Source organism: Priceomyces carsonii (assembly GCF_900007245.1).
Source record: "Priceomyces carsonii strain CBS4050 genome assembly, scaffold: Debaryomyces_carsonii_scaffold_2, whole genome shotgun sequence".
Taxonomy (NCBI): domain Eukaryota; kingdom Fungi; phylum Ascomycota; class Pichiomycetes; order Serinales; family Debaryomycetaceae; genus Priceomyces; species Priceomyces carsonii.
Window position 1 is genome coordinate 1,125,703 of NW_026946675.1, and position 13,903 is coordinate 1,139,605.

The following is a 13,903-nucleotide window of genomic DNA, read 5'->3' on the forward strand; positions in this document are numbered from 1 at the left end:
ATAGTGAGTACCCTTGAAACCTATATACTAATTATTACAGCCACCTAAGAGAGGAATTTCCCAGGAAGAAAAAAAAACTAAATTGTTAGCTTTTTTCAACTCAAGCCATAACTTTTATACTTTGAAAGAGCTCGAGAAGGACGCAGCAAAATATACGAAAGTATCACCAATGCTCATTAAGGATTTATTAACTGAGCTTATAGACGACGGGCTTGTCAATATGGAGAAGTGTGGTACTACTAATCTATATTGGTGTTTCAAGTACGATAGGGTGAAAAACCTAATCAAAGATCAAGAAAACGTAGAGAAGAAGATAGAGGTTCGACTAAAAGATAAAATATCACTTATTGAACAGATTCAGGCAGCCAAACTTTTGAGAAAGAAGAAAAGCGAGTTTGGAGATAGAGATAAGCTCCTAGGTAAATTAAAAAGATTACAGTTACGAAAAAAGGACTTGGAACCACAGATGCAAGCAATTGATGAAAATGATCCTGAAAAGCTAGAAAAAATATACAAACATAACTTGAAATTGAAGGACGGTATTGACTTTTTTACAGAGACTATTGAAGAGATGATTTATTATTTTACTAAAGTAGCAGCATGTCCAGTTGATGAAAAGAGCCTTAGAGGTGAACTAGATATTCCAATAGAATTTGAAGATACCTCTCAAGTTATGTTGTAATACAGAAGCTTATTTGTGAACTCCGTTAAAGACTTCAGTGGTGGATATCTGATGCTTCTTGATAATATCACTTCCGGAAGATGGGTAACTTTATCTGCCGATGTGCCGCTGTAGACTTAGCCCAATGCATGTGACATGTTCATCACAGGAATTAATCCATTTCTCGGAAATCCTGTTAAGCGGGGAAAACCATATATAAAATGTATTGATTGCAAACGATGGAATTGATTTCAAAATATCTGATTTAACTTCTGTATTGAGTAGAGATCCATATCGCATAATGATTCCAGAGGTAATTGATGATAAACATGTTGATACTTTTCTCTTGTTGGCTGATACTATTGTCCACGATACTAGCATAGGGAACATCGAAGATCTTGTGGACCCCGACTTTCCAAAAGATAAGTTAGAAGAATACGTTTCAACTTTCACAAAGCCTTCAGAAATACCTGGGTTCAAAGAATCTATTAAAGATTGCTTGAATGGAGGTCCAGTTAAAGCCAGTAAGCTATTTGTGGTATTGATGTCAGTACTAGATTCAAGAATTTTAGCGCCCTCATTAACAGGATCTTTGACGTTGATTCGAGATATGCCGATTGAACGGAGAGAAGCTTTGTTAAAGTCTTGGAGAGATTCTCCAATTTTAGCAAAGAGAAGGCTATTCAAATCTCTATATTCTCTTACTGTGGCTATTTTTGTCAGGTCTGCTAGCGATTTGCATAATAAAGCTATCGGCTTTCCAGCTCGAGAAATGAGACAGGAGCTTTATGAAGGTCAAAAGATTGATGATTTCAGGTACACGTTCATGAAAAAACCGAAGGCTGAGGGGCACACGCTACATTTACCAAACATAGATGTTTTAATTGTGGGATCAGGCTCAGGGGCAGGGGTAGTCGCACATACATTGGCTGAGTCTGGTTACACCACTTTGGTGTTAGAAAAAGGTAAATATTTCGCTAACTCAGAGTTTGCTTTTGATGATAATGAGGGAAGCAAGGCTCTCTATGAGAAAAACGGGACTCTTCCCTCTGATGATCAAGAGCTTTTCGTATTAGCAGGGTCTACTATGGGAGGAGGATCAACAGTTAATTGGTCTGCCTGCTTGAAAACTCCATTTAAAGTAAGGAAGGAGTGGTACGATGAGTTTGGCGTGGAGTGGGCTGCTGGTGAGCAATATGAGGAGTGTATGGAATATGTGTGGAAGCAAATGGGTGCTTCTTCTGAGCACATAAATCACTCTTTCACCAACCAAGTTATTTTAGATGGTGCTCATAAGCTTGGTTATCATGTTAAGACTGTTGCACAGAATACTGGCAACCACCCCAATCACGACTGTGGCCTTTGTCATTTAGGATGCAAGTTTGGTATTAAGCAGGGCTCTCTTGCTTGTTGGTTCAGGGATGCTGCATCTAAGGGTACGGAATTTATGGACCAAGTCAAAGTTGTCAAGATAATTCAAAAGCAAGGTAAAGCTACTGGAGTCCTTTGCCGTGATATTACTACGGGTGTAAAATTTACGATTACTGGACCCAAAAAGATTGTTGTTTGTGGGGGTTCTTTAAACACACCAATTGTTTTACAAAATTCTGGATTCAAGAATAAGCATATTGGTTCTAACTTGAAGCTCCACCCAGCTTGTGTCGTATTTGGAGATTTTGGCAAAGAACAAAGACAAAAACCGTTTAATAGTCCTATATTGACAACCGTTTCTTGTCAAGTGGCAGATCTAGATGGAAAAGAACATGGTGCAAGGATTGAATCTATCTTGCATACACCTTTCCTTGAATCAGCGTTTCTTCCCTGGAATGGAAGTGATAAATTGAGGAGGGATCTTTTGAAATATAATAGTCTTTCAGCCATTTTGATTATAGATAGGGATACTTCTAGTGGAAAAGTTTCTGCCGATGCCAAAAGGCCGGATAGTTTAATTATTGATTACAACGTCAACAAGTTCGACAGACGTGCTATTTTAAAAGCGATTGTAATTGGGTCCGACATTCTTTATATCGAAGGTGCTAAGGAAATTATTCACCCTCAGAGTGGCGTACCTTCATTCAAATCCAATAAGCCAAAGCATGAACGTTCTATCAATGATAAAGACTATCAACAGTGGAGAAAAATCATCGAAAATGTGTATCCATGGGGACAATCGTGTCCTTATGGATCGGCACATCAAATGAGCTCCTGTCGTATGTCAGGAAAGGGGCCTTCTCACGGTGCCATAGATACCAGAGGCAGGTTGTATGACTGTAAAAATGTTTACGTTGCAGATGCAAGTGCGATGCCAACGGCCAGTGGGGTGAATCCTATGATTACAACGATGGCGCTTGCAAGGTTAATTGCATTGGGAATTGTGAGAGACTTGCAGCCATCGGCAAAAATTTAGAAGCTTTATTTTCTTTATCTCTATATTCCTTTATGAAACCTTATATAGGATGATAAGCTTAAATATTTTTAAAAGAATGATGTACATGTCTTTTACATTTATCACTCATACGTCATATAAAACACTTTTACAAGACAAGAATGCCTTTAAATTCTTGACATCTCTCTCCCCATTCTGATATCCAGCGAACCCTATCGGCCCCTTGTCGCATTCACTGCAAACAAGCAACCTGTCAACCTTGAAGTCTAATATTTCATCGTTTCTCTGTATCAAAGGTTCAGGCAAGTCCTCGGATGATCGTGTAACCCCAATGTTATCGAAATCCCACATATCTTCAAGTTTAAAGAAGCAGTTGGAATCGTCATCCCTTGACAATATAACCATTTCTGGACCGTTATCAACTGTAAACTGTTGAGAAATTAAAGTATTCGAAAGCAGTATCACTCTGGCATTACAACCCTGAAAAGGACATCTTATTACTCCTATATTTTCTTTAAACTCGTTGCCATCTCTCACTGCCCAGAGCTCTTTCAAAGTCATTATACTATAATAAATTCAAGTAGATTACATGCGCAATATTTATTCCAAGTAATTTTTCAAAGATTTTGATAGTTAAATTTTATTGAAATTTATAAATTTCATGAGATTAAGTAAGACTGTTTTAATATTTACTGGACGGTTTATTATCCTTAAACTCTTGAATAAATTCTACAGCTATGCTAGACAAATAAGGATATAAAGCAGCATATCCACTAGCTTCCCCAGAACTAGCATTACCTTTCTTTACTCTCATCGCAATACCTTGACTAATTACACACAATCTCAAAAGACCAAAAACGCACCCAACCAACCACAAATCGACGGGGTTGTTTAATTTATCAGCGGCATCCCATGGGTATCCTAATTTTTCTTCGTAGAGATGTAACTTATCATACACCAATTCTTTAGAATTTTTGTTCTCTCTACCCATGTCAGTCTTTTGCGGTTTAAATAGTAAAAGATTTAACTTATTAGGCAAGCAGAACGGCTGAAGAAAGTTAGACAAATCAAACAAGGGGTGCCCAAATGTACACAACTCCCAGTCCAATACTGCTATTACTTTCGGTTCTGTAGGATGGAATAAGAAATTATCAATTTTACAGTCACCATGAATCAAGCTTAATTTGGATGGATCTCTTGGAGCTGTTGATAAAAGCCATTCACATATGTCACTGAAATGAGGAATAGCTGGAACAACGCGGGATTGTTGAGTTTCTACACCGCTCAACGTCTTCACTTGACGTTTAAAGTACGAAGACGATCTCAATTTTTCAATTTTTTCTGGTGCAAATTGTGGAAAATGAAAAAGTGGCAAATTATCTAATAAGACTTTTGGATCTATTGCATGGATAGCCGCAATGGTTTCTATGATAGACTGCCAAAGCATTTTTTTCTCGGCTTCAGAGCATCCAGGCATACTAGGGTTCTTAATTTGTCTTCCGTCAATAAACTCCATAACATAAAACACATATCCGATAACTGACTCATTTTCACAAAGAAGATAAAGATCCGGAACAGGTACTGTTCTTTCAGACTCTTTGTTTGAGATGCTAATAGAATTAAGAACAAAAAACTCCCTCTCGATGGCATGAGCAGACCTTGATACAAGCTTATTGTTCGGCAGCGGCTTTCTTCTTAACACAAAAGACTTCCCAGCTGCATCAGTGAGGTAGTAAGTTGGATTAGACTGGCCAAAGGTAAATTGCTTAATAGCAAATGGTGCCTGGAACTTTCTATAACTAGTACCAAAGGTGACATTTTCATATGACTTCGGATCCATGAAGAATTTCTCTAACTTCTCCAAGTCAATTGGATTTCTGACTTCAGACACATCAGGCGATGGCATTTTTCTACTGGATAGATATAGGTTTTGATTACTCTATGCTGTAGTCCAACTATTGTAGTTTGTCAAAGAATATTGAAAAGGAACCATATACCACCCCGCAATTTGAATAAGCTCGGTATTAAGATTTGAGAACCGAAGAAAGCCTGTGTATTAGTATAGATGCAAAAGATAATGAAAATTTCCTATATACATTGTAAAAATATACATCGTAAGCTATCTCACATTCAACGAATAGTAATTGTAGATTCCTCTCTGACTAAATGCAACCGGCCAGGTATCCTCTTTGAGTTCATTCTTTAAATATCGCTTCTTTTTGCACTGGTTTAAATTGAAGTAACCTATCGAGCAGTTAATCTTTTTAGAAGCGTACTTGAGAAATTTGGGCTGAGTAACTTTAGTTTGAATTTTCCTTCCAGTTTCTAAATCATAGTAAGTCAAATTGGTGTTGACTATCCTCAGACCCCTAACTGAATTAACGATCGCCTTATACTCTGGATCAAACAGAGACAACTTATAAAGCCACGCTCTCCTGCCTTCGTTATCGTAAAATTTCCAAACTTGAGGTTCAACAACCGGTTCTGTAAATGATTGTTGAAGCGGTAAAACCTTAATGGATTCTCCACCAGTGAGCTCCCATACAGTTTTATAGTCAAATTCGACCGCTTCCAAAGATGAATCAAAATTTGCCTTGAGAAGGTTACTTAATGACCATCTTGAAAAACTTTTGATACCGCTTATGTCAATAAATTTGATAGTTGAATTATTTTCCAAGAACGCATTAATGTCATTTACATCTATTGACGCATGCCCAATCGAAAGACTTTCGAGTTTAGTGAATTTCTGTTTTATGACTTTAAGGATGCGGTTGTCAATAGGCATACCACCTATGTTCAAGTATTTTAGATTAGATGCCTTCATATGTCTCAAGGTATATAGCAAATATACATCGTTGAGAGGACTTACCACATTTAGATCAATTTGGAGATTCAACCATTCAAGCGTATCATTCGAAACGGCTGGGTGGTTGACTAAAAAATGAATCAAATCTTTGGTTGTAAGCTTCGAGCATCTCGCAAGAGACAAGTGAGTAAATCTTGCTGTTACCGGGATATACGAGTTCAAAAGAGACGAGGTCACCGAAGTATGATTCAAATCTAACCTTCTCAAGCGAACAAAATGAGGAAACATCTTGATGAATACTTCTGGTGCTAAATTAGAACAATCGTGAAACGAGACTTTAAATAAGTTGTCTAAACTGTGTTTGTAAATTATGGTCCCATCCTCAGCTATTTCTTCATGTGGATCATATATGACTAATTGTTGGAAAGCTTCTGCGAAACTAACACTGCTAGCTCCACAGAAATCAAGTGCTTGAATCTTGGGTAGACCGTTAAACAAAGCATCTAAAACACTGCAATCTAAATCATCCTGGATGTTTTCACTGGCTAAAAATTCGATTAAATTGGGGGTGAGTTCTAATGTTTGCCTGATTGTTTTTGAAGTGACCATTTGAATCTCCTGGTTCATTCTCCCTGTTCTCCCCAAACCTATAGACGTAAAAGTTTGGAAATCGATAAACTCCACATAATCTCCTAATCCATGCGAATCAAGTAATACTCTCAAGAACTTGTCAAACGCCTGTGGCCGATTGAAGATGGCATACTTGTATAAAAAACGTAATGACAACTGATTTAAAGTTTTCGATAACAAGGGCAAAGTGTTTGAGAAACTGTCCAAATTAGAGTTGATGGAGTTAGTATTATCGTCGTAATAAACAGTCTCAATAATCTGGTATAATATCTCAATTGGTAATGACAAAAGTGGTGAAAAATGTTCTTTAATTTCTAACTGCTCATCGATCAGTGGAGTAATGGTGTTCTGATAGGTCGAATCTATCGACGTAATGGGCGATAAAAAGAAGGATGATGATGTGTTCTCCCTTTCCCTTGTGCCGTGCTGTCCCCATGTTTGTGATTGCTTCAGATATATTTGTCCCATAGCATACTCTATGTTCTCATAAGAATTCTCAAGCGGCAGCCCTTCAAGAGAAATCTGAGGGAACAATAAGTTTGCATCTAAAGAATTAATCATATACAGTTAAAGACTGAAAGTTGCAAAATAATAAATAAGAGATTAAGAGGGAAAGACGAAAAGATATTTAACACCAATTCATGGATATAAGCCCTAAAACTAAGTCTTCAAATAGCGAATTAGCACTCTTTCAATGTAGTATTTTTTTTTTTTATAGTTATTGTTCTTAAAACTCCGACTACGGAGAAGAACGGCAGAACGGTGCCAGGCGTGCACATTCGTTATCTAACTACACTAGGGATCTATACTGGGTAGCTAACTAAGTAGGTGCCCTAGAACAACTTACTTTGGCTTCATTGAGGGGCTCATAAAAGAAGAATGATAGTCTTACTCTAATGAAGAATCTTTCCACAAGAGAGAAAGTGCCACAGCGCTATTCGTAACCGGTATCTACAGAGAGCTTGTTTAAGATCACATGTACTTAGCCCACAACTTCCTCGATCAGTGAAGCTAGCTACTGTTCGTCCTTGATTATCTATTCCCACCTGTTAATAGGACTTGCGATGCTCTCGTTACGTCGTGCATATAATGTCAAGTTGGGGTTCAAGTATATCAATTCGTATAAAATGGATGTACGGAAGAATTTGAAAAATTATCTTCATAGACCTTAAGCAAGATGTCGACCAGTAGTATTCGTGATTCTGATGAGGAATCGGCTATAGAGATCGAGAGGTTGGAATCTACATTACCAGATCATTTAAAGCGCTCGTCGTCGTCTTTATTGGAGACTTTTCAGGCTACAAGCTTGAGTCTGCAACTGTCCAGGGACAATAGATTCAGTTCCAATTGGAATATCGGAAAAGTGCCATCTAGACCACCATCTGTGACAAACCCATATAATGGAAATGGTAAAAACCACCCAGTGAATAAGATCTCAAAGCTTGAGAATGCTAGAGAATCATCTCCAGTTCCTGTACCGCAGCCCAGATTTGATGATGACATCAACAAGCCGGCAATGAATACCAAACAGTCATCTACTGGTGTCCTTTGGGTAACTGAGAGAGCTGGTGAGTATGGTTTTAACGGACAGGATTCTTGGGCGAATTTGGGACAGGGTGCTCCAGAGCATGGCGACACCATTCCAGGTTCTTTTAAACGGCCAACTCTGGTTCCAGTACCAGATTACTCTAAAGAATATGCCCCAACGGCTGGTATTCGTGAATTAAGAGAAGCAGTTGCAAACTACTATAACGAAACATACAGAGTAAATAAAGAATCCAAATACACTTACAAGAATGTTTGTATAGTCCCAGGGGGAAGGGCTGGTTTAACGAGAATTGCGTCTATTATAAGTGACTGCTACTTGTCATTTTTCTTGCCTGATTACACTGCGTATGCAGAAATGTTGTCGCTCTTTAAGAATTTTTCTCCTATTCCAGTGCCGTTGAATGAGGCTGACAATTATTCTGTTCATTTAGAAATGATTACCAATGAGTTGAAAAGAGGTGTAAGTGCACTTTTGACCTCCAATCCAAGAAATCCGACTGGGAAATGTATGACTAGAGAGCAATTGAAAACCTTGCATACACTCTGCCGTGATAAATGTTTATTGATAATGGATGAATTTTATTCCCACTATTATTATGATGATAATTGTTCTGGAAGTTCAATATCCTCGGCCGAGTTTATCGAAGATGTGAATCGAGATCCCGTTTTGATCTTGAACGGGTTAACAAAGGCATTCAGATTGCCAGGATGGCGTGTGTGTTGGATTTTGGGTCCTGAGGATTATGTGAACGCCTTAAGCAGTGCAGGGTCTTACATTGATGGTGGCTCGAATGCACCCTTCCAGTATGCAGCAGTGGATTTTTTGCGCCCATTAAAGGTAAAAGAAGAAATGAGAGCCTTACAAGTTCATTTCAAGATGAAAAGAGACTATATAATTAAGAGGTTGCTGAAGATGGGGTTCAAGTTTGATGATAGCAATATTCCAAATTCGACCTTTTATTTGTGGTTGAATCTTTCTCATTTACCTGGAAAGCTTGCAAACTGCTTAGGTTTTTTTCATGAGTGCTTGCATGAGAAGGTGATCGTAGTTCCTGGCTTTTTCTTCTTGATCAATCCTCAGAATTTATCAAGATTGGAAGATGTCATAAACTATCACTACGTAAGGATAAGCTATGGGCCCGAAATCCAACAGCTTGTCAAAGGGATGGACGGTATCGAGCGAATATTGAAAAGGTTCAACTGTCTTCCATACGATATATAAGCCGTTTAAAATTACTCTTCTATAGAGCCTGTATAAACCATAAAAACGTTAGTATTATATCATATGAAAATCAAATCGCAAAATATATATATATCACTAATAGAATTCAAAGATCTCAAAACAAATCAATATCGAAGAGTTCGATATTTAGTTGAAGCAATGGCAGTGAGAAATTCGACAACTTTCTCAGAGTCGATGTTACCGTCGGCGAGAGAGTCAATATCGAATATATCATTCGCTAGCGCCATATTATGGTTTGCACTGTGGATCGGATTCAAGCTTTTAGATTGGTTTATACTTTGTCTTCCGACTATAGTTTTGAACTTATTTTCCATAAACTTTGATATAAAGTTATCTATGGCTTCCCTTATGGGAATTTTTCTAGTTCTAATGATGTTTTGCTACGTTCTTTTAAGGTACAAGTATTTGACTGGATTTTCAAAGAATACAACTCCTGAAGGCGAGAAGCCCAAGAAAAACTTGGACTTGGTGGGATCCGTTACGAAAAGAAAGAATCCGAAGTCGAAATCTTCAAATTATTTGAAAGAGTTTTTAAGTGCTATTAAAGTTTTTGGATATTTGGAAAGACCAGTTTTTCATGAATTAACGAAGAATATGACCACTCAAAAGATATCAAAAGATGAAATTATATGTCTTGATGAAAACTTGGGCTTTCTGATGGTAGTAGATGGTACACTCCAAATCTTTACAAAATTGGAAGAGGGTACGAAGCCTCAATATCTTAATGGTGGTGACGATGATTACGAGAAAGACGGTATTTTAGTGATCGGTGATGAGAGATATCATTTATTAAATGAGGTTATCAGTGGGTCACCATTAGGAAACTTGATTAACACATTAGATCTCTTTAAGCCCAAGTTTTGGAGATCGAATTCTGCATTAAATTCAAATTACAGCTTTTCAGGCCCCGCGAGTCCTTCGAGAAGTTATCTAAGCCCGGACACAACTGGTGTGTCTCCATTCGATAATTTGCGTCTGGATCCACTGATAATGTTCAAGCTGGCCCTAGATAGTTTGCCCGATATTGTGGCACGTCCCAAATCTGGTGATGGAAATGATGGAGCAACTATTGCAATTATACCAGCGCTGGCTTTTCAAGCGGTTCAAGCGATGCATCCAAAAGCTACATCACATATTGTGACCATTGTTTTAACCCGATTATATAAGGTAACTATGAGCACTATTCACAATTACTTGGGATTGACTCGCGAGATCATCGAAAGTGAAATCAGATTAAACGATATCGATGAAAATGAAAATACGTTGCCCAGCTATTTATATGAAGGTGTCATGAAGCGTTTTTACGGGAATCAAGGTACTAGTGTCATGAAACGCCTGGGAAGTTACCAAATTCCGGAGTTAAAGAAAACGAGTAGTAGTATTGGTATATTAGATAAGGGAAAGTCAAGGTATGTTGCTTTGGACTCGAGATCAAAATCTACACACCCTGGAGATCTTTTGTCATCTGTGCCATTGTCGAGAAGGCCTGAAATTTACCAATCACCTACTGCTGATCTGGAAAGTTCGCCTGCTTCACGTCCAAGAACAAGATCCTTCACTAATATTAAATTGACAACTCCAACTGACACGAAAAGAAATGATTCACCCAGTGATAGATTGAAGAGCATAAAAGATAGAACATTCTCAGATGAAAGAGAAGAAACAGAAGAAACATCATTGAGAATTGCAATCGTTGAAAATGTGTTTAAGCTTTTAGGCATCTATGACATTTTTGACATTCTTGATGATTTCAGAAAAGCAACATCTGATCATTCTTCCCCAAGTTCTTCTATGGTGGGCTTATCAAGCCTACTGTCCGGTGGTAAGTTGGGTTATGGACATTATGATCCAACTGCATCATTTCTAAGGTCGGATTCTATTAATAGTCTTGCCTCTTCTCTTGGAAAAGGAAGTGCCTCGAACAATCCTAAGTTCTACAAGACCCTTAACCTGTCACAATTAAGCACTATAAATTCTCGAGGCTCAAATGCTGATCAAATACAAAGAATACTAAATCAGGATAGAATTCGTTCAAATGGTCCTGGAATGCTTAGTCTGGAGGATATTTATAGAAATATTAAAAGTGAATTCTCCAAAGCGTTGGATATCAAGTACATACCACCAAATACGACTTTGGTGGAGCAAAATTCTTTTAATTCCGGCTTATATTATGTAATTGATGGATCTTTGGACGTTCTGTATCGTCTAGTTAATGATGATTCCAAATCCAAAAAACTCTATACAGTAAAATCAGGAGGGTTAGCAGGATACTTGACATCAATCGTAGGGTTTAGATCACTTGTGCTGATAAGAACTAGCCAAGAAAAGGGAGTGATCGCTGCACACATCTCGAAGTCAAATTATTCAAAATTGATGGATAAATTTTACTTCTTGCAACTTCCGGTAGCTTCCAAGTTGAAATCTTTACTCTCGAAGCAGATTTTAACTATTGACTATGCATTAGAATGGTGTCACATTCCTGCTGGGCAGGTTCTATGTTCCCAAGGTGACCTTGCGAACGGTTTTCATATTGTGCTAAGTGGAAGATTCAGAGTTATAAGGTACAATAAACCAGATGATACAGAGGATGGGGCTCATTTTCATGACTACAATAATAATTTAATTGATGAGTCCTCTAATAAAAAACATCTTCATGGCAAAGCCAAAGATAATTACGAGGTACTTGGAGAATATGGGCATGGAGAGTCTATCGGTGAACTTGAGGTATTAACTGCTTCTAGAAGGACTAATTCATTGGTCGCAGTAAGGGATTCGGAAACTGCAAGAATCCCTAGGACACTTTTTGAGCTTTTATCTTTGCATAATTCGTCTATCATGGTTAAAGTTTCGAGAATTGTGGCAAGCAAAGTTTTGTCGAAGGAAAATTCTTATGATGAACGTTCTAGGATGGCATCGAGTCAACCAACTACTAGTCAATCAGAAACATCGACAGATTTCAAAACTATCACCATTCTACCTACCGTTGATGGTTTACCTGTCAGAGCATTCGCAGACAGATTAATGTCTGCAATGAAGGAAATTGGACGTAAAGTAATAGCACTTGACCAAGCTTCAACGTTGATACATTTGGGACGCCATGCCTTTGATGATCGTCTCGCTCATTTGAAATTGTCGGGCTATTTTGCTTACTTAGAAGAAGAATATGAAACTATTGTGTACGTTTGTGACACACCTATTAAATCTAACTGGACCGCAACATGCATATCACAGGGTGATTGTATATTACTTCTTGCGGATGCCGATGATGAAGAGACTGCTGCAAACGTAGGGGATTACGAAAGATTGCTCCTAAAACTAAAGACTACCGCAAGAGCTGATCTTTGCTTAATACATTCTGACAAATACGTGCAACCTAAGTCGACAAGGATATGGCTTAGAAATAGACTTTGGGTACATTGGCATCATCATATTCAGATGGAAATTAAAAAGAGCAAACATGAAGAGCATAAAAAGGTTGCTAGCATAATAAGTGATATTGCTGCGAAAATCAGCAACAAGACGAATCCGAATATTAAAATGAAGCTTGAAAATGTCAAGTCAAAGGCTGTGGATTCACTCAACAAACTTAACCTGAGGCTACATAGAAGGGAACAACATTTCAAAGCGGGCCAACTTCACAAGAATGACTTTTTAAGACTTGCGAGGATTCTATCTAATGAAGCAGTGGGCCTTGTTCTTGGTGGCGGTGGGTCTCGTGGTATATCTCATGTGGGAGTTGTAATGGCTTTGGAGAAACATGGCATTCCAATCGACATTATAGGTGGAACGTCGATTGGATCATTCGTTGGTGGCTTGTACGCCAAAGAATATAACCTTGTATCGATATATGGTAAGGTGAAAAAGTTCTCCCATAGAATTTCTTCTTGGTGGAGGTTGGTGTTTGATTTAACTTATCCAGTGACATCATACCTAACAGGGTATGAATTTAATAGAGGAATTTGGAAAGTATTCGGGTTTAGTGAAATTGAAGATTTTTGGATCAAGTATTTTTGTAATTCTACAAATATTACAAACTCGACGATGGAAATTCATGAGACTGGTTACCTGTGGAGGTTCATCAGAGCTTCAATGTCGTTAGCTGGGCTTCTTCCACCGATAGCATTCAATGGAAGTATGCTCTTAGATGGTGGGTATTTGGACAATTTACCGGTGATGGAGATGAAAAAAAAAGGTGCGAAGTATATCATAGCAGTGGATGTTGGTTCAGTCGATGATCGAACCCCTATGGATTACGGTGATACGCTTTCTGGCTTTTGGGTTCTCTTAAATAGATGGAATCCTTTTTCTAAACACCCGAATGTTCCTAATATGATGGATATTCAGATGCGCTTAGCGTATGTTGCTAGTGTTAATGCATTGGAGCTAGCAAAAAAGACGCCTGGAGTGATATACATGAGGCCTCCAATTGATGACTATGCAACACTTGATTTTGCTAAATTTGAAGAGATATTCCATGTTGGTTTTGCTTATGCAGATACTATTTTAACGGAATTCAAGACATATGGTAAACTACCACCCATTGCTGGTTTGGTAGATAAGTCAAAAGTCAAAATTGGCGACTCGGAGAAACGACTTTATAGAAGAAACTCTATTTAAAATGAGAAAACA

At 38.0% G+C, this 13,903-nt stretch overlaps 7 protein-coding genes across 7 annotated transcripts; 4 read left to right on the forward strand and 3 right to left on the reverse strand.

Annotated features, from left to right (window-relative positions):
• Window positions 1-169: 169 nt before the first annotated feature.
• Window positions 170-682, forward strand: PRCAT00002065001 (uncharacterized protein; the record flags this gene model as incomplete). Its single annotated transcript, XM_062951894.1, has 1 exon — window positions 170-682. The coding sequence occupies one exon, from the start codon at window positions 170-172 to the stop codon at window positions 680-682; it is 513 nt and encodes a 170-aa protein (XP_062808852.1).
• A 280-nt stretch (window positions 683-962) lies between these two features.
• Window positions 963-3,068, forward strand: PRCAT00002066001 (uncharacterized protein; the record flags this gene model as incomplete). The annotated part of the gene is made up of 1 exon (XM_062951895.1): window positions 963-3,068. The coding sequence occupies one exon, from the start codon at window positions 963-965 to the stop codon at window positions 3,066-3,068; it is 2,106 nt and encodes a 701-aa protein (XP_062808853.1).
• Window positions 3,069-3,173: 105 nt separating this feature from the next.
• Window positions 3,174-3,608, reverse strand: PRCAT00002067001 (guanine nucleotide exchange factor; the record flags this gene model as incomplete). Its single annotated transcript, XM_062951896.1, has 1 exon — window positions 3,174-3,608. The coding sequence occupies one exon, from the start codon at window positions 3,606-3,608 to the stop codon at window positions 3,174-3,176; it is 435 nt and encodes a 144-aa protein (XP_062808854.1).
• A 121-nt stretch (window positions 3,609-3,729) lies between these two features.
• Window positions 3,730-4,953, reverse strand: PRCAT00002068001 (uncharacterized protein; the record flags this gene model as incomplete). Its single annotated transcript, XM_062951897.1, has 1 exon — window positions 3,730-4,953. One exon carries the CDS (start codon window positions 4,951-4,953, stop codon window positions 3,730-3,732), a length of 1,224 nt encoding a protein of 407 aa, XP_062808855.1.
• A 213-nt stretch (window positions 4,954-5,166) lies between these two features.
• Window positions 5,167-7,044, reverse strand: PRCAT00002069001 (uncharacterized protein; the record flags this gene model as incomplete). The annotated part of the gene is made up of 1 exon (XM_062951901.1): window positions 5,167-7,044. The coding sequence occupies one exon, from the start codon at window positions 7,042-7,044 to the stop codon at window positions 5,167-5,169; it is 1,878 nt and encodes a 625-aa protein (XP_062808856.1).
• A 616-nt stretch (window positions 7,045-7,660) lies between these two features.
• Window positions 7,661-9,253, forward strand: PRCAT00002070001 (uncharacterized protein; the record flags this gene model as incomplete). The annotated part of the gene is made up of 1 exon (XM_062951902.1): window positions 7,661-9,253. One exon carries the CDS (start codon window positions 7,661-7,663, stop codon window positions 9,251-9,253), a length of 1,593 nt encoding a protein of 530 aa, XP_062808857.1.
• A 63-nt stretch (window positions 9,254-9,316) lies between these two features.
• On the forward strand, window positions 9,317-13,891 carry PRCAT00002071001 (lysophospholipase; the record flags this gene model as incomplete). The annotated part of the gene is made up of 1 exon (XM_062951903.1): window positions 9,317-13,891. One exon carries the CDS (start codon window positions 9,317-9,319, stop codon window positions 13,889-13,891), a length of 4,575 nt encoding a protein of 1,524 aa, XP_062808858.1.
• Between the last annotated feature and the right edge of the window lie 12 nt (window positions 13,892-13,903).